At 38.0% G+C, this 27,901-nt stretch overlaps 1 protein-coding gene across 1 annotated transcript in view; it reads right to left on the reverse strand.

The window, feature by feature from the left end:
* The window catches only part of CRYBG1 (crystallin beta-gamma domain containing 1), a 91,158-nt gene that overhangs the window by 44,509 nt on the left and 18,748 nt on the right, over positions 1 to 27,901 (reverse strand). The window contains exon 2 of the mRNA XM_065735383.1: positions 16,897 to 17,026. Coding sequence (XP_065591455.1) covers positions 16,897 to 16,932 — 36 coding nt within the window. The 5' untranslated portion in view covers positions 16,933 to 17,026. The remainder of the gene's footprint in view (positions 1 to 16,896; positions 17,027 to 27,901) is intronic.

Below are 27,901 nucleotides of genomic sequence, written 5' to 3' on the forward strand. Positions count from 1 at the left end.
ATGTTGTGAAGTGTAAGTTTGGCTTTGACGTTCACTAGAAGACCATGGATTTCAAGTCACATGCAAACTTTCGCTACCCCTCTGCTTTGAACATTTCTGATAATATAGGTACCAGTGGATCTCTTTAAATCCTAATTCTTACAACCATGAGAAACAGAAAGCCTCAGAGTTCTGTCAGTCACATGATATCCCAAGAAGTGCATTAGCCAAGAACATTTAAATGAAGTACTACTCTTCAAGCTGTAGTGTTCTTCACAGTGACGGACTCAAATATTCAGCATTTGCAGTGCTAGGCTTTGTTAGGCTGAAAACTTTGCTGGAGTACTGTTGTCAAAATGTGCCGTAAAAGTGGTAGGAGAAGGACTAGAAAGAAAGGCTGTACAAGTGAAAGCTAAGAGAAAAGTCTGAGCAGCACAAGAGCCGCTCATTATCCTGCTTCCAGTGCTACTGAGGGAAGATTGCCCCACTCTCCCACTTCCCGGGTGAGTGCCCTAACTACTAGCAGAGGGAAAAAGGGAGTTGTAAACAGAAATTAAAGCTTGCTGGTTTTGCTTGTGCTCTTATTTAAGAAGCATAGAAAAAAATTAACAAAACATTTGACCTGAAACAGTTTGGGGAATCTTGTGATCATGAGGGAGAAAAAAAAACACAATTATATTTCACGTTATCCTAAGTGATTTCTGCTTTTACCTTTTAGCTTATCATCAGTAACATGTATTTGAATCATTTCAGTTCACTAAAATATCTTTTCCTTGTTTATGGTGACCCTTCACAAAGCCACAAAAAAGGGTTTACTATTACAAATATTCTATCCCACACAGTGCCTTCCTCCAAGTAACAAAAGTTTGGCACCCACACGCTAAACATTTTTAGCATTTCTTTTAAATACATCAGATTCCAGGTTGGCAGTTTCCTCTTCAGATGCAGGGAAAGAAATATGCTGTAAATGTAACATGTTCATCCAAGCATGGAAATCACTCCCTCCGTCTTGCAACTCTCCAACTGGTACGCTTACGTAAGAATAACATCCATCTACAGCTGTTCCTAACAATTTCACTTTTAACTGAGCTCTTTCTATGGGGATGTAGTTACAGAGGCTGTGGAATTTTTCTGATAACCAGGGAGCTATAAATACAAGACTACTGAGCAGAATGAAGTGAAATGAACAGACGTTTCTGACAGTCACCCTTTTCCTTTATATATCCTATTTTCCCTACAGACCTGTCTGTTTCCAATTCAGCGTTCAGTGTTAAACTAATTTTGTAGTTCAGATGTATTCTGAAAAGTGACCATTTTGCAACAGCATCTAGAATAACACTAATATTGAGTCTACATGTTTAACTGATTTTCTTTTCTAAGGAAATATTCACCTCATGAAGCAGAGATGTAAGTGTAAATTCTTAGATGCCAAAATAAGATATTTAGATATTGAATATATATAAAACGAAGCTAGCCTGAAAGCAGCAAATTGTGCTCAAACGAGTAAACACAATTACTTAGAAAGCTCAGCAAAAGCAAAGAAGCACAAGTAAAATTTGAACAGATAATTAAATCAGTATTTAGGAAAAGTGGCTGATAAAAAAGAACAGGCATGTCAGAAAAGACATGCCTGCTCCCATCTCCTCTTCCCCAGAGCTAGTTATTTCCATACGCTAAAATCCTTACCCCCTCCCCTTCTGTCAGCATCTGTTATTTAAAGAGACACTCTATAAAACTAATTTCTGATTTCACAATTAAAAGAAAAGCAATTGTGTAGGAACCCAAAGATTTCTGCCAGGGTTTAAAGAAAAAAAGAAGAGTACCATTTGCCTTACCATGATGATGACAATTCTTTTTGCTGTTTACAGAAGAATAAACAAACTATGGTGTGTGTGAGATGCAGTCCTGCTGTCATTAACCAAACCCTTTTTCTCAGCAATCCTCCCACGCTTTAACCCCTTCTTTCTTCTGGCAGCACTCAGTCAAAAAAAAGCAAAAAAGGAAGTAGTATCTGAAATGAGCCTTTCCAACTGATAAAGTCATTTGGCAGACAAATTATAGCTATGGAAGGAACTCAGTCAGAGTTCAGGAGAAGAGCTGCAGAGGGTGGCAGCAAATCCTTCAATAAGCACCACAGCAGAAGTGGAGAACCTGCTGCAAGGAGCAGCGAAGTTAGTGTTGGGCAAAAAGCTTACATGCATTAATTAACATGCAATACTGGGACGTAGATATGCAACAGTAGGAAAAATATACCACACACGTTGGCTCTCACAAACTTGATTAACGTTTTCTGAGCTGCGTTTAAGTTGTCCACAGAAAAAAGCAAACACATCCATTGTGCCTTTATTCTGGAAGAGACTGACTTATACAGGTACGCTTGGTACTTCGCTTTCCTGAGCTAGTATAGTAAATGTGCATTTTTCTAGAGTCTCAAGGAAAAAATGACACTCTGATAGAATTTGAAAAAGCAGAATACAAGCAGCACTGAAAGTAAAGCAGGGACCATTCAACATTAAAAAACTGAGAGAATATTTAAACTCTCCTGATCTTGGAAGACTTCCAGAAATAAACATGTATGAAAAAAAATGCATTAACATAAATAATACTAGTAGTTGTGTTTCAGCTTAAGAGATGAAAAAGCTTGATATTAGCTAAGTTCATATCTTTGCTCTTAGCACTTCTAGCATTTTTCTTCAGTCGGTATCACTGAGCAGTAATGTTAGATAATCTATGAAGTAAAACCATCTCTTTTGAGGTAAAAACTGAAACTAAATATACATTCTCTGTGTTTTATCCTAAGAGACAGGGACTTGAAAGCACTTGCTCTCTTAAGCAATAAGGTTAAAAAGAAAAAGCATTTCTAGGGGAAGAAGTGGCCTTGGAATTTTCTTAGGTCTCTGTAACCAGATGACACAGCTAATAAATAAAACCCATTTACTTTTTTTTATTTTAATTCTGAACGTGGTTCAGAACGATAAAGAATCTGGCACAAAAATATTGTTGCATTACTTATCTGTAGGCTTCTTTCTTCTGTTTTGTGAGAAGGTACTGTTACTAACTCGTAACAGTTTATCTATATGTGTGGGTTTAACATGAGATGTCTAATTTAGACATAGCTCACCATAACACTTCCCAATCCCTTTTAGATTATATGACTACTGGAGATAGGAAATAGATTTCTATTGCTCCACATCTGTGTGTCTTTGTGACAGACTAAGTCCTAAGTGTCTTCAAATCAGTTCCTTCTCAAGCACTGTGTAATGCTGCTCTTGATCTCTTTTCCTTCTTTTCATGTAGAATCATTTAGGTCACTGGGAGCTCCACAGTACTGAAAAGCATATAACATTTGAACAAATCCTGCTATGTTTCAGAGCATGTACAAGTATCTCATAAAATATCTGTAAATTCCATGAGCAACCCCAAACTGGCTCCTTCAAAAAAGACAATAAGCTGCAGAGTTTTCAGTAGTACTACTGAGCTTACAGTAAGACAGACCTGCCTGTTAGGTTTGACCTAACACATGCACAAGTGACAACTCATTACGATTTCCATTCTGCATCTTGCAAATCTAAGGAAAAACATTTTAAGTAGCAATCAGGACTTCTTTGCTAAGCACAAAGAGTAAAACTGATGTGTATTCCCAAAAGGGAAATTATGCACACTGAAAACACCTTCTCAGGACTGTTTATACATTTTTACATTAGATGATTACTGGACAAAGAGGAAGTAACCCTAAGGAGCCACATACATTATTAGCTTTTGCCAAACACTGCACTGATGTGGCTACCCTGCGCTGGCTAACTGAGTTGGCTCCTCCTGGGCTAGCTTAGGCATCTCTACATGATTCTGCATGTAGCTGCATTCCTAATGCACTCTGTGCTCAATCTTTCTTGTTAGCTAGCCCTACACACTCAACAGATGAAGGATTTAGGTTGTCTCATTCTCTGCATGCATTAAATAGGATACCTAGGTCCTTACCTGCAGTTTTAATACAGTCTAGGAAAAATATGCCTCCGAGATAACTAAGCCACCTAAGTCTTTTACTGGCTCTAGCCCTGGATACCTAAAGATAAGTTATGATGTCATGTGAAATTTGGAAAACTGGGGTTTCTTTTACTGGGTAAAATATTTTGAAGCAATACCTGTAGAACTGAAGTCCTTTTGCTAGCAACACAAGGATTTTCCCCAGTTCTGCTACTGTAGATAATAGGCAGCTATAAGCACACACAGCAAGAGACAGAAAGCCATCATCCCAGGCACTGTGTTGTTACTGCAAGACTGCAAAATTACCTAAGAATAAAAAACAAACTGGACAGCTAATCTGATGAAACCCAAATTTCATAAACCTCACAACACAGAGAAGTGCATGTGATGGTACTGACACTGGAAAAAGTTACGATATGTTTATGACTCTGAAAGACATTCAATAGGAGGAAAAATGATGACATTTAATCAAGTGCATTTAAATATTAAATTAAAGAAACTCTCTTCTCCACATTCTCATTAAATAAATCAAAATGGTGCAGTGTAACTTCTATTATAAGTTATCCCGGGTACCATTTAGTATCTTTAAACAAACAGAACCTTTAAACTGAAGCATGTCTCAAGCTAACCCCACCAGTATGAAGGCACCTAACAAAGTGTCTGCTTTGAAAAATTTGGGCTTGATAGACTATGTACTTCAAAGAGCCCTTTTCTAAAATGTAAGAAGAGTTTACACTCCTTGATAACTTCTTTGATGTACAGTTTTCATCATGTACGTATGAAGAGTATTAAATACAAGGAACCATTATTACTAAAATACCTTATCCTAACTATAAAAATGGCTGGACATCTCAATTTACATTTCAATTACAATGTTATCCTTCAGTATTTATTCTAAACAACAGTGCTCACCGGAGGCTCCCAGAATTCCCTCTGACTAATTATTATAATAATTGTTACTGAGAACTGCCTTGCCATAAATGATAGTAAATTTTATAAAACCCATATAGAGAAGATAGGTGTGACTCAGGACCCACTAATTCCCTACAGTGGGCAAAAGTTAAATTGAGTGGAGTACTCCTCAAAACTCTTTGTTTTTAATCACACAATTACATCAGTATTGCATTATATTCACCATTAAGCAACAGAAAATTCTAAGAGAATTTTTTGATGAAATTCATTTATGTTCTTAGGTGTGCTTATTCTAGGCTCCAAACAGATGTAATTAGTATATGAAGCATTAAAGTAAATAATATATGTCCACCCAGAAAACAGATACATTATTACTTCTGTAGAAAATGGGAGATGCATGTTTTCCTGTTATCACAGATCTATTACTACAGACATTCTGCATTAAACTGCCATGCACACCAATTACAAAATGTTAACTGCTAAAGATACCTAACTACAGCAGCATTTAAATCTTGATAGTATTAGTAGTGGACCATTGGATGAATGCTCAAACTTCTACCAACTCTTAAAAAAATAATCAGGTTTTAGCCCTAAAATCAATATATTTTTTTGATTAAGAATGATGAACAAGGAAGTGGATTAAAATGGGTTAAGCTCTACAGGTCAGAAATACCAACATTTCCAAGAAACATCAAGAATTACACAGGGCTACTGATTCCAGACTTGAATCTTGGAATAAGGCGTTAGTTTGGGCACAGGACTACACAGCACACTAGGACAGGCATCAGTGCATGTGGTTTAGGACAAAGAAGCATGACGAAGAGCCACTTTTTGCGTTAATCCTTAAAAGTAGCAGGATTAATCAAATGCAGTTTTAACTACCACATTTAACAGTGTTGGGCTTGAACTGTTTGAGAACCTTTCTAAACACAATCTGGTAACAACTTGCTCTGCTTGCAAGACTGAGGGGCACTTTGTATGAGCTCAGTCCACTACTCCTCAGTGCCTGAGGACATGGGAGGCACCTGGGAATGACCGGTGAAAACCTGGCAGGCCACAAGTGCTTCCTCTACACAGAAGGAAAGAGCGTGTGTGTTCTCTCCTGTTGCTGCTCCATGCTTCCCTCCTACGCCTTCTTGGCAGCAGGTTGGGAGGGTGGGAAGAGAAATCTTGGCTGTGCCCATACAGTTTCCCTCTAGCTACCCAACCTTTTTGTCTGCAGGTGACTCTATCTTTTGTCTCTGCTGCAGCTCAGGCTTTCCTAGCCAGCTGCATGATGAGCCTGACAAGTCTCTTCAGTTCTTCAGCTGTGCACAGTGCTCTGAACAGCAGCCAGCAACACGCATGGTGAGCTTCTGCTTCATGGGGCAGCTGCTTAGGAAAACCAGGACACAACACTGCATATACCTTTCTCATGTTTGGAAAGTTGTTTGTTGTTGTTTCATTGTCTTTTATTTTTATTTTTATTTTTATTTTTTAGTCTTTTTAATTTCAGCTCCAAGAGTGAGAAATTTACCTGCTAAAAAAACAATTTTACTTCCCAAAGAAAAACATAACCTTAGCATTCCCAGAAGCAAAACAATTGAAACTCCTCTGGAGAACAGGGGAGGGTGCTATGCAGAATTACCACTGATAAGCATTCTAAAAACCACAAGTTTCTCTAAAAGAAATACAAAAAAGTAAACAAATCTCGATATTAAAAATGGGGAAATAGTTTGTAAAGATGGGAGAGGGAAAGAGGTTCTATTTTTGTTTGCGTGTCATAAGGTACAATTTAGAGGGAATTATGTTGTCATGTCCTACAGTAAAAAGCAACGTTCATAAAATAAAACTTTATATTCCATTTAAACCCTTTCTGTGAATGTTTGCAGCTGTTACATTTCAACAGGTAAGTTTTGAATTTGCAACCCACTGTAATTTTGAAAATTATTTCAGCCAAGCTAGTTTGTAGAAATGGTAGATATATTTTAAAATCTCTAAATCTTAACCAAACAGTTGTTTAGCCAATTCTTTATTAAAGTGGGTTGCTCTTTGCCCTTGAAGATTTTAAGCTACAAGACTGAGAGCTTGTTTTAAAGGGAAAAAAGAAGAAGAGTTTCAGCTTACTCACTGTGATTCAGTTCTCAGAATAAAACCAGAAAGATGTTTTTCATTACTACCCTTTGCAAACCCATTATTATACTGCAGATGGATGTGCAGAGCAATAAATAATGCATATATGTATATACACACACTTTCTTAATTGTCATATACATTATATGGAGTACAAATGGCAAAAGCCTTGTCAGGAGGAGTGAACTATACTAAAAGCTTTGCATTGCAATCTCCTCAGATCTGAGGATGCACAGGTGTACAGCAGATATGCTGAGCCACCTTGTCACGTAGCAGAGCAAAACTGAAATACAGTTCCACCCAAAGAGAGAGCTCAGCTGGCTGCCAAGGTCCTGAAAACCATTCCAGCACATTGTGCAAGCATGGAAGTGGTACAAGAGCATGACGCAAAGCAGTCTCCAGATCACTACAAAATAGCCTAGCATGGGGGCCAGAAACAGAGTCCTGGTGATTCAAACACTAACTTCACAGGACTGTACTTACCAAGGGAAAGAGAAGGGAGGAGTATGCCCTTTGGGAAGAAGTTGGAAAAGTGCCTGGTGTCATCCTAAGAGTTACATAGGAGCATGAGCAACATCAGTGAGATGTTGCAATGCTAGCTAGGTCTTTGTCAGGATGATACACAAGGTGGGGTATATAAAGGATGGTCACTGATAACAGTGGACTGCCTGGTGCATGCTCCCACATCATCCACACCAGTCTTACTTTGCTTGTCCACGTTTGATCACTGATGACTGACCTCCTTACCACTTTGCAAGGCATGCTGCAGTGTTGGAACACTGTTATCTCGCTCCTGCACAGCAGAGCAGTGTGCCATTTTAATAGTTCTCATATGTTGTCACTGCCCAGTGATAGACTGTAGATTATTCAGAGCTTCAGTTCTGAAGAACTCAGCACTATCAGAGATTCTGGACAAGTGCTCATGTCATTGCCTTTTTGGTAGTCACTAACCATGCCAATGGAAACATGTTTTTGCTGCTTGAATCTTCACAGTATCACACAGGGCATGCAATAACTATGATAAAATTCAGCTCCAAACATAGCTCAAAACAAAGACAACCCTATCATGAAGTTGGACACAGCTTTTCTTTAATTCTCCTGCATCGAGGTGGATATGTTTAAATGTTGGGAAGCAGAGCGCTTGTAATTGTCAGCCAAAAGTTAAGAAAAGTATGTTGCCTGATGCTGTTATTTGTGTTTTATAAATGTATTTAAAAAATAACAAAAACACACACACACACACAAAAAAAACAAACCCTACTATAATGTCAGCAATAAGCTTTGAGTGCTTGAAAGATGTGTCAGAATAAGAATTAACTGCTATTTCTATTACACCTTCAAATGTATTAATATTAAAAGAGTGAGGGGGAACCTATTTGACTCAGTACTGCTATCTTGAATGACAAAGTCTTACAATACAAGACAGTTTTTTCCTCACATCAACATTCCAGAAGTCATGTTACTTCTATGAAAATACTAAGTAACTCCATGCCATCTTCCCTTCTGCTTTTTATACTTCTGTAAGGCCCACGTTAGCTGTCAGCTGTAGTTCAGTACACCCGCAATCAACCACAGCTTATTTACTCCCGTGCTACAGCTCAAAAGAAAAGTCCTCACCAAAAAGCCACAGAAATATGAGACAAAGTTGTTTTCAAGGCTTCTCACAATCAGCCAGAAGAACTGGATATTATTTTTAGGAAATAAGAGAGTTGGTGTCTTAAGCCAGACTGCAAATAACAAAATTAAACCCCTTTAAAGTTAATGCAGAAGTGAACTTGTAGTTCATGTGGGGATAAGAGGTATAATGAGCTGGGAATATGGAAAAAAGTGGAACGACAAGGAAATTGCAATGATGCCATCAGTCTAGTCAGCAGAACAGTATTTTATTAGGCAGAGAAGTAATTGTTGAGCAATGCTCAGAGAGCTCCTGTCGTGGATAGCTGAGAACCTCACCTGTGCTTTAATTACCCCTAAATCTCAGTAGTTTTTGAAAGATAAAAGGAGGAGCATGTCTTCAGTGAGCTGTGCGACAAAGCCAAGTAATGATAATCAGATGGTTTTATAATGCACTGGTATCCAAGCTTTTTTATTTTAGAACTTCTGAGAATTTTGGTCTCTGCTTACACAGTCCGTATTTCTGTGCATATGTAACTGGCTGCTGGATTCTTCTGCCTTCATTGTCAACAAATGCAGTAGAATTGAGGGCACCTCGCAATTTTTTTTTCAATGAAAGAACCACAGTTTTGTATCCAGAGCATTTCTGCTGCAGTTATCCATGCCTGCTGGGTCATGGGAAATCTAGGCAGAATAATCCTTAACCAAAATAATCCTTATCTTATCCTTATGGATACTCTTAAATCAGTAATTCTTGACATCTTTGTATATCTCACGTCAATCATACTAGACAGAAAATTATATTATGCACAATTTAATTTTCTGTTGATGCAATTTTCACAATAGCTCTAACAAGGAGCATAAAATAAATCAGAGTTACATTAAGATCCCATTGATAGAGACCTAGAGAAGTGCAACATTTTATTATGTCTTCCGAACACTCCTGTTAACATATTTTGTTTTTATATCTTTCCTATGTGCTATGTTTGTTTTTACTTTGTTACTGGTATTCTTTAGTTTCATCTTTTCTGTCTCCCCACTGGTATCCCTCTTGTCCCCTTTCTTATCTAGGCCTTGACAAAACACAGATACATATTAAGGAATGAAAATGCAGTCATCGCAGCTCAAAACCAGAAGTGCCTGATGTACAGATTCACACTGTGTTTACCTTTTCCTTCTCTTTAAGGTAGACTGAGTTCTGTCAGCCAGCAAATCATCACCAATGTTGATTTACAACTACAGATAGCTGTGCACTCCTGATTCAGCAAACCTACAGGTACACTGGTACATATGTGCTATGAAAAGTAAATTGCTTGTACAGGGTCTCGGCGGCCTCTTTAGGTTTCAGTGTCAAATGCAAAGAAATTTTTACAGCAAAGACAGTACTAAGAGTTATTTAAGCTGGAAGAATTATCCCAATTGTAGTTCAGTCCTCCGCTGCTACTTAGTCCTGTTCCTTAGGGAGAGCTGGCCAACGTGTGGGCTCATGCCAGCAGCTGGTATTACATAATGACTGCTGGGGCATGCTGGGGCCAGTTTTGCCTTGTCTACACAGTACCGAGCATCCCTTTCCGTCAGATATACTCAATGGTAGTCAACACTGCTATTACACCTCTGTAGACTTCACTCTTAGATATCCTCTTAATGGAAAGCCTACTGACAGAAGCTATCTCCGAGTTACACTCCCTGCAATCCTTTGTGGGTTTTCCCATTTTACCAGATCATTTAAGGTTACTGCTTTATGACATTACTCACCAAATGCCCTGGACAAGCAATTTAAGATATAATGGCTTCTCAGAGCAGAAATGTCTGTGGGAGACATCACTGTGACTTAAGTGGGCAGCCTTTAAATTCAATCCCAGTTATGTACTTTCTGTCTCCCATGATGACTTCAGTACTATTTACACTTTGCTTGCAATTGGTTGGTGTGTTGTTGGTTTTTAATTATGAATTGCATATTTATCAACTAAGTCATTCTGAAAGACTATTTCAGTATTAATCATCTCAAACTATTGCAAAATATAGCATGATTCAGAGCTAAGCATCCTATAAAAACTTTAAAAGTTTAAAGAACAGACAGAGTAAATTAAATATTTGCTAAGTGTAGCATAAACCCTTTGTCAACCATATAAGAAATGCTGGCAGGGCCTGGACAAAATGAGGCACTCGTTTTCCCTTCCCACATCTCTCCACCCGACTCAACTGGTTTGGTTTGGAAACTCAATTCCTTCTTTTTTTTTAAACTATGAATTTCAAAGCAAAGACTTCAGTGTTCTTTTCCTATTAACATCATCTTCTTGCCCAAACCACAGCATGGTTGGAGCCTAAGAATAGGTACAAATTGCATAGATAGAATAAAAGAAAAAAACAACTTAGATAAACTATTAAAACTTTCTCATGTTTTCCTAGACATTTTTGACCACAATAAAGAATTACTGTGCTTAGCAGCCAGCTCAGTAACATCCTATTACAATCCATATTAAAAGCCACACGGATGATTAATAATGTAGCTGCTCTAAGTTTTGTTGAAGAACTCTCATGTGATCCATGCTTTACCATATTCGATCTTTTTTTTCATTCTTTCTGTATACTGTTCTCTTCAATTCACACAAATACATTAGGAGTGTGATCCCAAATCTATGGGTCATGAATAACATCCTCCAAACTGTAATAAAGTAATATATGCATTTAAACATACATACATATATATGCATATAAATATATGTAAATAAAACTTTCTATCTATCCTAGTCTATAACAAACTCTCTATTTCTGTATTTTTGGTTCACTTTAAGCATAGAAATTTATGTCTCCAGTTTTCCCATAAGTGAGTGGATGAGAGGCAGGTGACTGCCATGGGAAGATCTGACTATTTAGAAAGGTTAACAGGGGATAAAAGTTATACTTTAAAATTTAAAATATGGGAGGCTACACTTTTCTCTGCAGGAATGACACTGGAGACCAATGTCATTAAAAAGTAGCCCTACTGGAGTGACCACAAGCATGACTAATTGAAAAAAAGAGCAAGTAAATGCCCACATTTTATTGAAGAATATCATCTGGGGATTATGAAGGGACTTTGCACCTATCTGCCTAGTAACAGAGGTAGTTCCTAGTGGAACAAAAAGAGGAAAATGATTCAATTTGTTAAGCCTGGGAGGTACAAAGTGTCATTACTTCAGGGAAACAAGCCACACCTGGGAGAACGGTGGCTCCAAGCATCATGTAGCAGCAGTGAATAATCTGCACTGAACAAGGCCTACAACCCAAATTTAGAGGCCCTCTTCTATTGACCACACTAGAAATAATAGGTGTTTTACCAGACAGAGAACACAACAGTTACTTTGAAGAAGAAGGAAAGGAAAAAAAAAAACACCAAAGTAAATTCCTTTACACAACAGTTGAGCATAAATTAAGATGATAGAAACTCCAATTCTGGTTTGCAGAAAAACACTGAAAAGGCTAATTTTTTTTCATTTTTCTTGTTGTTTGGTTTTGTTTGTTTGTTTTCTGGTAATATAATTTTGTCCTGCAAAATTTACTCAGCTAGAAAGGTTTAGCTTAATCTAAACAGCTGAAGACATAAAAGAGAACAAAATCAAGAACATGCTCATCACCACTCCCCAATCTCCTCTTAAACAACTGCTTTGTTGTGCCTACCTTTCTACATAGAGGAAAAAAAAAAATCCTAAAATGATACCATAATTTCCTATTCCCTTCTCCTGAGTCCTTGCACAAAGCAAGTTAGTACTTTCCTGGATTTTTTATTTTCTTTCACCAGAGAAAACAACACATACTCTTAGCTCTGCTTGTTTCACTTTGTACAACTTTGGTTGTAGGGGTTTGTTTAGTTTTTAGATTCTAGGCTGAGGAAGGATTCCTTTTCTTCTTTCTGTCTAAAGTTTTGGGAGAGGAATGGTTAACCACTGAAAGGCTGTATCTATTGAAAACTGTGGTGAACCTTATGGCAAAAACCTGTTCTCCTCGGGGCAGGCTCCTCTCACCCATCCACAAACCAATAATTTTGTTTTGGAAAGTGGTTCACCTGCTTTCACCCTCACTCAGTATTGGAAGACTATGAAGTGTCAGTACGCTTTGCGTCCACAGTTTAAACATCACTCTGGCAGGTGATTTTGCAATCCTGAGATCCCAAACAGACTGAGAGTTTTGGTATTTCTTGAAAAAATTAAGCACTGTAAGGAGAAACACTTTGAGGACCTGGGCTTGATGTTTTGCTAGCTTTAGTCTGAGCTAAGCAGAAATGAAACTGAGGAAGCAGATGAGGAATGCAAAGTTGAAAACATCCTAGATATTGACTAGCTATCATCCCGACAGGTGAGTTAAAGAGCAAGGGAACTTTCGGACCTGCGTATCTGCTGTCTCAGGAGCATGGCAACAGCAGAGATAGAATAAACTCATTTTATCCAGTCATTTGACACAGAATCAAAATGGGCTTCCATAGCCACACCTGGGTGTTAGAAGTACTCCACCCAGTTTCCTTAGTTAAATATTCATGTCATAGGACTGAATCTTTGTGTGAAAGGCAGTGGCTGTATTCCGGTAGCAAGTAGGTGTGAGAACTCTTATCTAGATGGAGAATCCTGAGAAACCTTTAGACAGATATCTGGTTATATGTCTCAGAAACTGACTAATCAACACCTCGATGTAAGAGGAGAGGCAGCATTAGAGCGCAGATACCTGACTGTTAGAAAAAAACGTTTAGAACTATATATCTTACATGGAATTTTAGAAAGTCCAGATGTTGTGTAATCACTGTCCTAGTGAAGGGGAAATGTATAAGCAATGAAGTATTAAGAACGTTCTTTTCATTCAGTCATTTTACTACCAGTAGAAGCCAATCTAAATTTAAAAGTCATTTTACTACCAGTAGAAGCCAATCTAAATTTAAAATTGGTCTTTACAGAAGCAAATATCTTTCTGCTTAACTATACTGAAACCTATCAGAATAATGTCTATTTGTCTGCAACTATGTAATTTAAGGTCATTTGAGTTTACCATGTGGCAGGGAAGACTCCTCAACTTGTATTAACATCCATTTTATTCCTATTGAAACTGTATGACTGCAAAATGCACATTTATCTGTTATTTGATCTGCAAATTAAATTTGTATTTATTTGAAGAGAGCTGAATGCAGGAAACACTCAGGTAGTTGTCTCTTCATCTATAGAAAGAACAGCGGTCACAATGCTATACTAATTTAAACTCTCTTAAAAATACTAAAAAATGATGATAAAATTACGGCCAAAGCTTCAAGGTGTATAGCCTTTATGACAGATTAAATAATCTTCAATTTGGATCTGCACAGACAGTTTAAATACAAATAGGAAGCTAATCAAACTCTTTTCCTTCATTTACAAACAAAATCATAAACACGAATTCCTCCTGTATAGCTCCTCTGAGAATAACTGGATTGTGCAAACATAAACGACACAATGCATCACCTGGCAAAATGAAAAGGAATTGAGGTTTATAAATCTAGTGATAGAATACTTTGCAGAACTGACATCTGTAATTTTTTTTCAACCTTTAATAGTGTTACCAAAATTCTATTTAACAAAATAACAAAAGGTATTTTATATTCTAAGAAATGAATGTTTTTCACATTAAATGGGCTAGAAAAATGAAGAAAATTTAATGTATTTCATTTTTTTCATCATTTATTTATTTCTCATAGATCTAGTTGCCTCCAATGAACATATGCTATTTACATACTTGCTAAGTACATTTAGAAAAAAAATCGTGTTGATTTTTATATAGCTGCACAAAAACAGAAGATTATAGTCAAATAAAGTGATAAATTCCAGACAGATTAGGAAAGAAAAAATTGGAAATCTTTGAACAGAACTAGGAATACATCTGAATCAGCACAAAAGGCATTTGATGAGAGAATAAAGCTGATAAAGAACAATGAACAATGTAGCTTTTTTTCAAAAACAGTGTAATGAAAGAAAATGTTTTAACCTTGTAATTTGGGCAGTACAACATTTATTCACTGAGTAACACCATCAAACAAGTGAATCTAAAAAATTTTTTAAATTTCCTTCTGCTTTACTAGTGCTGTTTATGAAATTCAGGTGAAAAGGAGAAACAAAGTTGCATTGTATATCAAGAAGAGCTGCTGAGAAGCACTAGAGTGGGTAAAATGAAGATTTGTTAAATGACTCTGGAAGAAGATGAAAGGAGAATACCAGGGTATACTGTAATAGAAGTTTATTATACACTAGTTAATTGGGTGGAGAGAAGACTGTTTTTTGATCAGGCAAGGGAAGCATCCAAAGGGACAGAACCTGACAGCTTTAATTACTTCTTGGAATTATTTCTTTTTTCCTGTTGGAAAAGAAGTACAAGACAGAGACAGTCCAACAAGTTCTTGGAATATGCTAGGGACAGCCTTTTCTTCAGAAGGTGAAGAAAACTATTAAGGGAGTGGCTATTTTAGATTCTCTTAGTAGGTATGAACTGGCTGAGAGTGGAAGGGGATTTAGGTGAATGTGAACTCCATCATACAGTGATCACTATTACTGCAAGAGAAAACAGCAATGTATATACACATATGCTTTTTTTTTTTTAAGAAAACTAAATGTGAACAAGTTCCACAGACTGATAAGCAAGGTTTCTCAAGAAGACTGTTTAATTAATAAAAGAATGCAGGAGAGCTGGTCTGTTTTAGTCATTGCTAGAGTCAGCTCTTAATTATCTGAGGCAAAGGGAAAAACCTAAATAAGGCAAAAAAAAAAAAAAAAGAGAGAGAGAGAGAGAGAGAGAGAGTAATACAAATTAAGCTTTATAAATTAGTCGACAAGACTCTATTGAGTACATTCACCTTTAAAGGGATTATGAACTGATTTCTGTAGAGGAGAGCAACAGAGAGAAGTCTGGCGCAAACAGCTTATGTTCTGTGTCATGCAGTTTTCTACTGCTCTCCCACAAGAAGTGCTGAGGGAAGAGAGAGCTTCATTAAAGCCCAATCCTCATAATCCATCTGTCATCATCAGGTGATTATATTATTATATACTACAACAGATTATCCTAAAACAAAAGAAACTGCTGAATTCTCTCTCCTCTCCTTTGACCATCCTTCTCCTCTCCCTCTCTCCCTAATTCCTGAAAAGGAAAATTAATTTCCTTTATTATTTTGTTAAATGTATTTGTCAGACAATCAGACCTTTGTAAGAATTCTTTGCAAAGAATTAATATAATATATAAAGCCACAAGAACAGCAGTTTGCTCTGTTAGAAAGCTAAGTCTTAAGCTGGCTTCCACAGCCTATTAAAATACTTGAGTATTTTGCAATTTCATAACTGTAAAGAACTAAGCTCTGTTTGTAGGTGTGTTTCTACAGTACCAATGGAACCAAGATGCTGAATGAGACCACAAGGGATGTTTGGGGTTTATATTATTTGTCTATTCAATTAAGACCAATGAGTCTTTTCCAAAGGCTTCATATAGAAATTAGTAGATAAGATTTCCACGTTAGACTGGACTAGACAAGACATTTACTTGTTTTAAAGACAGAATACTTTAAGTCCTCATCAAATATATTCAGATGAATATTAGTTCCACAAGCATCAGAAAAAAAAATCAGCTTTTGTAATTACTGCACTTTTGTTAACATGAAAAAAGGTATTTCTCTCTGCACAGAAAGATTAAAATAAAGACAAGAATGGTATTGCACAACATTGTCTGCAATCTGAAATGAAGTTCTCACATTAAAGCAGAAACAATTAGCATTTTCTCCAGCATGCTTCCATGAAATAATACTGCTGCCAAGTGAGTGAGTAACACCACATGAACTAAATGAATTTCAGAAAATTAATGCATAGCCCTTTTTCCTTCTCTGGAATAAAACCTGCACAGAAAACAGTGGAGGTTAAGTGAGAACTATGGTACTGTAACTGCTATTCATTTATTATTTTGGCTTATGTATATTTTATAATAAAAAAGAAAAAGCCATATGGTTTGTGAGAACATTGGAAGATCTCCACGAGCCATTTCCTTTGTTGGCTGTTCATGCCAGCTTACAGTAATTATGTACCTTCCTTATTTCCGTACATGACATTTATTTGAAAAATTTCCAGGACTTCAAATATACTTTTTTTAAAGGAAGACTGTGTTCAATTACACCTTAAATTCTGATTTCAGATTAGTGGTCCTCTTATTATACATGTATATATTTATATACACACATTTACATACACATAGTATATGTATGTACATAGCATCTACATGTAAATACATGTTTTTTGTACACATAGATACTCAGTTTTCCCTTACCTTTCTAAGAGCTGCTGGTAACGAGGCAGTAGACATTGATATTGATGGAAGAACGTAAGAGTGTGGACAAAGTACTGATGGTAGTTGGCTTTCTTGAACAGTATAGCGTGTGCCTGATATATCGTAGTACCTAGAAGGAGAGTAAATATTGTCTAATTAACACATCCTAGTGAAATAAAGTCAGAGCTAATATCCGCTGTATTTCTTGACAAATATGCTAAATTCCTTTCTCCTGTTCCTGGTTCCAGGCTTCCAATACTTCTAAATTATATAGCTTTTTTTTTAAGCCAAACTGCTCAGTGCTCTTATTTAGATATTAATTCATCCCAGCTGCTTCAGCTGTCTGTAACTTGTCAGCTTTTTCCTGATACCAAAACAAATGAAAATGATTACAATATTCAGCAAGATAACCACATCAGAGCCACAAGCGAAGAAAAGTACTCTTATTATCTTATGACACTCCATCTCTACAGACAACAGCAGATTACAACATTTGGGGTTTATTGTTCCACATTACATCACATGCTGCTCACCTTCCTTCCCCAAGCTGTCTCAATGAAGTATCAGTTGAATTAACAGAACAGGTCATTTATTGGAAAGATACTTTTGCAATGACAAGTACACAATCTTTACAACAACACATACATTTTTCTTATTTTTTTTTTCAGTGTCAATTTTGAATTTTGAAATCCACAGAATGTGGAAAAGTTCACGTGGTTAATTCATAAGTGAGAAATAAAGGAGTAGAAAACAATGGACAACTTGTATCATCCCTTTCATTTTGCTGCCTGAATAACCAAAGTAGCAAAATAGCAAAGAAACAAAGAATTCAATGAAGATATAAATTCATTAAAAAGCTTGAATTAAAATGATATTTTGTATATTTAATCCTTTAGATGATTCAACCATTAGTTTAAGTTCAGCTTTTTTTAATCAATATATTTGGATATCTTTATTTCCAATTTGGATTGCATTTTTCTTAGGTTCATAAGATAGATCAGGTTGGAAGGGATCCCAGGAGGTCACTGATCCAACATGGTGCAGAAACAAAATCAGCTACAGGATCAGACCAAGTTATTCAGTTTTTTAACCAGTCAACTCTGAAAATAAAAGCACAGAGACATCACCTCTCTGGGGAAACAGTTAAAATATTCATCCAGTCCAAATCTCTTTTCACAGTTTTTGCCTGTTGCCTCGTAGTCTCTCACCATCCTGCCTTGTACCACTGCAGAGAGTCTGCCTCTGTCTTGGTGACCTCTCCAAGTGTACTTGGAGGCCTCGTGGTTCCTCCTCACACCTCAAAGCTGCTTCTTCCCCAGGGCTGAACAAGTTTCCATCCTCCATCAACCTCACATGCACGCCACCCTCCAGCTGTATTGGAGGCCTTCCATCCAACTCACTCCAGTTTGAAACAGTGACAGATTTTTAGGTCTAAAATATCCTCCACAAACACTTTGCTGTCAGCAAAAACAATGTCTCAAATGTTTTTGTTTGTTTTGTTCTTAACACATGTGCATTTTCCATTTCAGTTAGATCAAAACTCTTTTCCTGTAGGCTTTTTCTCCAGACTCCTCACAAAGTTCCAAATCCAGCTCTGTTTGTACAACTCTAGTTGCAAATTTAGTTTTATGCCTGACTGTCATACTGTTTTCAAAGAGTAAATAAGGGAGCATAGAAGCCTCAGGCTTATTTATAGAGGTGTTTAGTTTATTGCATAATTGTGGTGAAAATGTTTTGACATTTTAACACATATTCCAATAAACGCGTGCAATTATTTTGTTTATTTACCTATTTTTAAGGAAGAAACTGTGCTCCTCTCAATGGCTGGTTGCCTTCTCCAAGCCACAGCTGACTTTAAGCCGTCCATCAGGATTTGCATTTTCTGCCTGCTGTCTACAGGGCCTTTGACTATAAAAGCTGCTTTGGAGTGGTTCCACACAAATTGTATACACAAGAATTCAGAAGTTCTATTCACCACCTGCTCATCATACACTGAAAGATTCTTTTATATCCTACCTGATCTAATATACCTTGCCTCTGTTCGAGGAACAACAGTTCACTGAGGACCAAGTGGTTTTATCAGAGTGGGGGAATGGTGACACAGTATGGGCAGGAGGGTGGAAAGGTGTTTGGTTGAAATCTGTGTAAGAAGGAAAACACAGGAGAATGCAGGATGCAGATGGATGCGCTGTCAAGTGCTGCGGTGATACAGCCCGTGAGAGGCCACCATTCATAACTAGTTGGTTGGACTAGATGATCTTATAGGTTCTTTCCAACCTTATGAACTTATGAACTTATGTTATAACGGTGCTGCTTGGCCCCAGTGCTCCTGATGCTACGTCACATACCTATGTCAGAAGAAAACATGCCACCAGCCATGCATGTCAGAATGCCAAAAGAAGAAAGACAAGCTGTGAAAGCAAACTCTTTCTAGGTAGGAAGCAGGGGGTAGGGCCACTCCAGAGCCCATTCTCAGGCCTCACCCCTGTGGAGCCAAAATGAGGAGCTCAAGGCTGGAGTATGGGCTATCAGATCCCGATACACCTTTAGGTGCTGACCTCTTTTCAGAGCACAGTGGAGTAATATTGTTTCATTCAGACACGTTTCTTTTAAAGAATATTATTTCAGGCCAAAAACTGGAGCTGACAAAAGCAGCAATAGAAGCTTCAACCTGAAAACAACACCATAGCCAATGGATTTTGAAATGGGATAGCAGATGTTTAAAAGTGAGCACAATTTCAGGTCTATTCCCCCAACAAACTACTGATAGCTGAGTTCCCCATTGTCTCACACAAGTTCTGATTTCAGGCAGCAAGCAGTTTTCCAGCCCAGCGCAGCAGTACACTTCCTGCCTCAAGGCATGGACGCACAAGCAAGCTGCCATGGGGCAAGTTAGGGTGTGAACTTTGTGGTAACTGCCCGTGTAAATCCTCATGTTCCGGACCAAATGTGAAGCAGCTCGCTCCAATTCACTGCTGCATACTGCAGGGTGAGGGCAGGCGCATGGACAGTTACTGTGGGGCAGCTGACGCACTGCGAATCCACACCCTGGCTTTCCTCACCCTGACTTGTTTGTGTAACCATACCCACTCGTTCAAAGCCCCGCAGGCCTGAGGGGGAAAGAGCGTTTGCAACATGCTAGGAATGTTATGAAACCCTCCCAGACGTTTTGCAAGGCCCATCAATTGTCTGAGGCACTCAGAGAGGAGGTTGTCTGTGGAGGTAAGAATTTTAACATGGAGAGAAATGGTGGGTTGAATATTTAAGATAGAGTTGTTTACTGTTTGTTTTGTGCTTGGTTACTAAATAGTGTGACTAATTATGTCAAAAACACTCAGGATATGTTTACCTTGTCCACAGCAATGAGTGCCTGGCATGTTTTCATGTAGCTAATGAAAATAATAAGCTGCAGTGAAGCAGAAGGAAGACAAAGTAGAAGGCCTTAGAAATTACAAAGCTTCTGAAAAGAGAGTGAGGTAGGAGCAGCTTTGTAGGTAGAAAAATTTTCTCTTCTTGAGTACAGAGACACTAGTTTGCAGTGGAGCTACTGACTGCAAGAGTAATCATAAACTATGAAATAGAAATTGAACTGAGAAGCGCTCTTTTTACAATACAGACACAAACTGTAGACTCACTGCTCTTGCATGTCCATGCCAAAGTCTCTGGTAGTGACACAGTGATATTCTATTAATAGTCTTAAACTATCATCTTAAAATATTAAGACAATTATTAAAAAGCATTTTGAAGGAAATTAACCTGAAGACAAAACCACACAAATACATCATGGTAGGAACAATAAACAAAACTCACAAACAAAAGAAAAGAGGAGATTGCCAAACATTTTAAATTAGTAGTACTTATTGAAATGGCAGCCTTCTAATTTTACAGCCACGGCTTCCCTCATCATCCATCATATTCAGCCCCTGATATCCATCTCCAGCCTGCTATTTTCTGTTACAGACTTCAGACCGTATCCTGTAGATGATTCTTCAATATTAATTCCCATTTTCAATCAACACTTTTACATAGGATGAGATCATGCTTTAAAAAAGTCAGAGCGTGTACAAGCAAGAACAACTTGATTAAAACAGGTACTTTGCTTATTCAGGTTCTCTGCCCAGAATCCCCAGTCCCATGCCATATCAGCACTTGAATTTTGCTCTGGGATCAGCAAATATCAATCCAATCAGCAAAGTGCCTGCACTGAAGAGTTACTTCACAACACAGAACTGTACTGAGAGCAGTAAAGGTCTTTGCTTGCCCGCTGCCAAGGTGCTCTTAACTGCAATGGGTCCACCTATGCTGCTATGTAAGCTCCCTGGTTCACTTCTTGGTCCTGGTCTCCTTGTCAGCCATAGTGCACACGAATCACTGAGCTCTCTGGAGGAAACCAAAGGCTTTCTTCCAAGGAGGAGCCAGGGGCAGCTCTGACGATGGACTGCCCAAGGGATGGCAGAGCAGGGATGGGGCTACAGCAGATTTGGCTCCTCCTGCCCTACACCATCCTAGCTATCCTCCTGCCCTCAGACACCCCTTGAGTGCACACACCACACCCCACAGCAGGCATCATACTTTTGGCATAATGCTATAAAAACACCAGTCTCGCAGGCAGCAAAGCAGCCCTCACATTACCTCAGACACTTTGAACTGAAGCCGCAAAAATATAATTATGGTCATAGAGCCACAGGGGCATCAGACCCAGGTCAAGTGTTATGCAGCACAAACACAGCCAGTTCACTCCAGAGGCGTGTAATCCGGAGAGGTGTGGATGCATATAAAAGGATCGCTCCCTAAGGCAGATCCTTTAGCAGTGCAGACTGTTTTAAACAAGTTTGTTGTTTTTTTTCCTTGCATATTATTTGAGCTTTTCTAGCTACAGTTTTAATATATTTTGATCATTTCAAACAGCCTGCTCTGGACTGAAGACAATTCCATACGAAGCTACTGCGTCTTATTCCTCATGTCATCTTTTCCACAAAACCAGTACATGGACTTCCTCAACAGTTTGTAGCAAGCTCTTCCCACTGCCTCAACATTCCCATTATTGCATCCCAGGTTACAGCTTTTTTTCTTCTCCTCATTATACATTTGTTCAGGTTCCAGCTGACTTCAGGTGCTGTATGAAGTGGTTTGTTACACTTGGGTAACTTAGCGCCTCTTGCATCCACACAGAGCTGCAAGCAGAAAAAAGCTGGAGTTCATACACACATCCTGACAGGACACATGTGTGGTAGACAGCAGTCGTGTGACTTTTGCTGTGTGAACGACGGGCTGCATGGGTGTGGTTTTTTGGGGAAAAGAGCATCTCCAACCTCTTCTGGCCACTGGGATGGATTAGCAGCCCTGAGGTCTTCCTAGGGTGTGACACTGACGGGAAGAGCAGGCACCCACGTTCCAGTACCTGAACCCTGCCATCTAATGGCCAGACCTCAGATACACAGGTGAATCAAACTTTTAACATTTCTGCCTCCACTTGATCCTAGAGATTGTCTGTTTCAGTCAGGTCACATCTTGTCACAGCAGATGTATTCCTACTGAGCTACTTAGAAGTCTTGTCATAGATCTTAATAATAACAGGGTTAGTACCTCACCTAAAAGTTCCCTTTGTTATAGTTACTCCATTCTGCCTTATGCCAGCCTAAATAATTTATTGCTTTGTTTGACAAATTCACACAATTTAAATATTTGCAGGCTTCAGCTACATCTCTCGCTCAGTCATTATTTAGCATAATCTTCCCTTTTGTAAAGGAATTCCTCTGTTCTTCTCTGTTTCCTTCTGACAACACCTCTCCAACAAAGACATGTCTAAAGTTGGACACAATGTCCTGTTTCCAGTCATAACAAAAATCCCAAAGAGTAGGTCTGTGCCTCTTTGCTTTGTTCCACGATACGTTTGCACACACAAAGACCGCACAGAACCTTTTCTGAGCCACTGCAACACCACAAACTTGTCATACTTGTCCACTGTCAGACCTACGTGTATTTGTTTATTCAACCCTACTGCTTTCCCAGTACAATATATTAATTTCAGGTTATTAAATATATTTGTTTGCATTTGGCAGTTAGCTAAAGCTCTGAGCAATTCCTCATGAGATGAAATGGTTTCAAGCTTCTAGCTTCTCTTGTGCTTCAAACAGCATTCAATTGGAAATACTACACTCATCAGTCCTTCAAAACATGTTTTCCTGAGTCCTAATACAGATGCACAGTATTGCTCTGTAGCCAAATCTCAAATGCAGAGAATCCAAGCAGCTGCTCATTTCTTATTCCAAATGACTCTTTTAAGTTTTACAGGATCAAAAAAAAAAAAAAAACAAAACCAAGCAGCTGTCCCAGATATCTGTCCCAGTTATCTATCTTCTTCACCATCTCTATTGACTGGAAATAAACTCAATGCAGACACTTCAGACTGAGAACAGCTTCATCTGAATTGCAAAGTTATCTTCCAGATAATCTGAAAACTTAGCGAAGAACGTTTTTAGCCACACCAGTCATTACACAGCTAGTTAAAATCTCCATGAATAGTATTGCTGAGCTGTACCAATGCTCATCACTGTTTCACTACTTTGTCTTCTGATAGTCTCAGTGAACAAATTGAATCACTGCAACACGTTTCATTTTGCATTTTGCAGGTATCATAAATATCATATAACAATTCTACTTTTTCCCTTTTTACATTTACTATCAGATTATCATTCTCTATTATTGCTACGATTATTGCTCTGTTATTGATACGAATATTGCTACGAGGAGAAGCATAAATTTCAGTTTACACCTACCACAGATAATAACCATTTTCTAGTACTTCTTGTTTGCATGGGAAAGAAAACTATAACAAATCTAGCAAAACAAACAAAAATAGTACCTTGGTTCACAACAAAATCACTTGAGCACTTGATACAATTTCTAAAATGAACTTTCAAAGACATAACAATTTTCCATTTGATGATTATTTAGATTTCAATTAACTGAAGCTCTTCTTTATTCTAAAATTTGATGACAATTAAGCAATGTCAGCTACTTTGTCAGCTACTCCTTCTTTTAAAGAAACTGGAACCTCTTTTGTTTATGTGCTGACCACAAAGTGTAAAAAAAGAAACCAAGCAAATTATTTGAAATATTATTTTAAGATGCCCTCCTTTTACATTTTTTAAGTAAAAAAAAAACTTATCATTGCCATCTGGCCACTGGGTGGCACCTCTGCATGTATGCTAGATGTGCCCCAACAAAACCATGACATGTGATGACCACGCCATTCATTCCACAGTCAAATTCTGATGCTAAAGCAGCTGTGTGTGTGCAGCCATATTATCAAGATACCTACAGTTTATTACTGAAAATTGACTTTGCAAAATATTCCTGATTTTTTCCATTTTAACTTTTTACTTGCCATTTCTGGGAATATGAAACTATAAAATAACCTATTGGTGAAAATCTGATTGCTTGAGAATGTGTAAATATTGGGAACTTTTGAGAGTGTCTGACATCTAATTGACTGATGTGATACAGAAAGTATTTAATGATCTTTTCTTGTTGTGTAATGATAAAACACAAATCACGTCTATGACTGGGGGTTGGAACTAGATGATCTTGAAGGTCCCTTCCAGCCCAAGCCATCTTATGTTTCTGTCTGATATTGTGGTAGCATCCAGAGACCCCAACCAAGGTCAAATTGGTAGGCAAGGAACAAATATGCACTACTAACATCCTCAGCCCCAGAAATAATTTGGAACCTTGCTGCACTAGAATATCTTACTGAGTGTAGAGCTAATCTTGATATTTATGTCCTGGTCTAGCTTTAAAGCACTGTACAAACAATAATCATTACACACACTTGCCAGGTAATATCTCATTTTATATAGTAAGAGGTTCAAAGAACCAGATGAAGCTGTTTGACTGAGGAGATGGAAAGCCAGCATCATTCATTTCTTTAAACACACAATGCTTTTCTTTGTTCATGTTGACTCACCCTGACTCGATGAGCAGAAATATAAGTTTGCTGTCTTCTGTAACTACACTGACTGAAAGGTGTTTACAATTTCAGGGACATAAAAATACTTTTCAACATAGACTTGTGCTTCCAACCTGCTCTTTTATGTACTAGCATTTGGTTCATAGTTGGAAAAAAAACAAACCAAAACAAAACAAAAAAACAACAGCAAAGTTTGTGCTCTTTCCTCTTTAAAGTTTGTTGTGTGCATCTAGTGATCTGCCTTAGAATAAACCTCCACTATGAAAAAGTCTGACATTTCTAAATAAAGTACCACTCCAGCAGCAAATAGGAAAGACTTCAAATCTTAGAAGAACTTCAGACCTTGAGAAGGGATGAAGTAGGGATGAGGCATCAGAGCAGGCTTCTCATGTTCCCATGGACCAAATGAAAGCCTGTGCAGGATGGGTTTGGGAGAAGCAGGGAGGGACAACCTAGGTAAATACAGTCCTTAAGACCTGGCCTTGTGGCAGAGCCACATCCTGTCACAGAGAAGTGACCACAGTTCTGGGCTGCTGCTGAGGACTGAAGCTTCCAGCAAGATCCCTTTCAGTGTGAGATCCCAGAAGATGACTCTCCATAGAGTAGCCTGGTGCTTCAGCCTACTGCTCTCATCTCTCCTGCTCTACTCGGTCCCCCGAGCTGCCCCTCAGGAGCATGAGGAGCAGGACAGGTGAACAAGGTGAGTGCAGGAGGTCCGTCTGGTGCTGCACAAACTCACCAATTTATCTGTTCATCAAATTCTTCATAAACTACACCCTGCAATTACAGTAAAGGAACTCTCCCAAAATGAGCTGATTTCACTAGCTAAATTAGCCCACTGCCTAGAACAAAGGCAACTAACTAGTGTGGTACCAGCTCTTGTACACGCTCATCAATTATGCTAAGCCTAATTGAAACTCAGGTTTTTGGCAGCAGAGCACTGAGCCACCTTTTGCTGAGAGAATAACAGAGCGGTGTATGTTCAGTGGGGATTTGTGATTACAAATTGCCTTCTTATATAAATTTATTATGTCATTTCTGAATATTAACCACCTAAACATCTAAGAAACTTAGAAAACATTTCCTAACATACTACAGAAAAATATATAGATATTAAAGTGGCACTATAAATAGAGGCACCAGCTAAGCACATAGTCATAGAAATTTTGCTTTGAAAAGTGGTCATTAAAATTTTACTGGGCTTTAAGTAGAAAGGAAGAACAGTTTATTTATTACAGTGGTTGATCAACTGTTCTTTGATACCATGAGTGGAAAGTTGAATTGAAATGATATATTCAGTAAGAAGTAATGTGCGAGCATTAAGTTATACTTAGATAAGTCATCTCATGTAAGATGAGATGTTTTGTTTGCCCTTTCCAAACTAGATAATGGACTGTATAATTTCAGGTTTCAGGTAATGATAGCTTCATTGCATACAATGCTAATCTGCATTTTCCCATTTGCCTAAAAACATGCACCTGCAGAGATTTTAATATAAATTCTAACATTTTACAGTTTTGGTTTAAGAAACCACTGATTACACTCATTCAAATTCTCTGCATATTTCTATGTTAACAACTGAGTGAAATCTGAATTGTGATTTAAGGTAATAAAATGACAATACTCAATCAATTTACAGTCATATTCAACAGGCCAAGTCTATGACTCTTGTGTCTTTGAGCAGTGTTCTAGTTGCATGTATGCTTACAGTTATATGTATGACAACAACTTAGAAATGCTTTTGCACAGACACAGTTTAGAATACAGCTTTTTAAAATCTATTTCCATACTTCCTACGGCATTATAAATCAAGAATCTGACAGAGAAAGTAGTCTGAGGAAATCTTAGTAATTGCTAAGCCTATTCTATTCTATATAGCCTTGTCTATTGCACAGCACATCCTGTACCCCTACAGATTATCACCACAGTCCTTCATTCTTGTATTTTTTAAGAGCAGTGAATACAGATTTTAAATTCTTCAAGAAACACATCAAAATAAATACACACATGTGGATGTGCACTCTACCTCTACACAAAACAGGCATTCTGCCAGCCTGAACATCATACAGATCTACATTATGAAGTGCTTCTTTGAAGTGTTATTGCCTTTTTAGAAAGGACTAACTTACACAGCAAGGAGAAACAAAACTTCATTATTCAAGCTCACTGCAAGGCAGCCTGCTGGCATCTTACTACTACGGAATCAGGGATCACAGGCTTTGGCTTCAGAAATTACTTTGCTTCATCTTCTAAGGAATGACAAGCTCTGGCTGTGTTTTTGCTTCTCTTCAAATCCATTTTTCACTCCCCTTTTTCATATTCTCTTTTCCACAGCTATCCAAAGTCATGTTGCAGGCGAGGAGGAAACGTACAAGAAAGGACATAAAGAATAGAAGAGAGGGGAAAATGAGAAATGAGGACAAGCAGATCCTGGGAAAGGAGGTGCAGACAAACTATAGAGGATATATATATATTAACTAGAATACTGTCTGCCCAGTTAACATTGTGTTATTTATCATTATTTAAAATGATGACCATTTTGTACAATTCAGTACACTTACTTACTGCCGCTTCTACTTTGCTCTCTCCTAGGTACCAGCTTTCTCCTAGGTAACTAAACTACAGTGCCTTCAACTACTGGTTACAGATAGCTCATCCTCCATCCTCCATGCTCATTTATATCAGGGTGTTTAAATACCTCCTGAGCAGGAAACATCTTCAAGTTAATTATGTTAAATGTCTGGGATGGATCCTGCCAAGTGGTCCTGAACACAGGAAAGCAGGCAGGCTCCTCATAATGAATGGCAACAGTGTGCTATTATAATGAGACCACTATATCATAAGAAATAACCCTACAAAAAAAAAAAAAGTAAGTTTTTAACTTTGAGGAAGCCAAGGAAGATTTCTATTTCTATCTCTCACACTGATCTGTGGCTACATCTCATAGAAGGACTACCTGTATCTTGCCTCTTAAATTTACCAAGCAGAGGGTCAGAACAAAGGTGACAATCTGAAAACATGTGCACTACTGAG

The sequence above is a fragment of the Cyrtonyx montezumae genome, unplaced genomic scaffold (genome assembly GCF_038088225.1).
Source record: "Cyrtonyx montezumae isolate F1298 unplaced genomic scaffold, pur_monq_1.0 scaffold_0, whole genome shotgun sequence".
NCBI classification, from domain to species: Eukaryota; Metazoa; Chordata; class Aves; order Galliformes; family Odontophoridae; genus Cyrtonyx; species Cyrtonyx montezumae.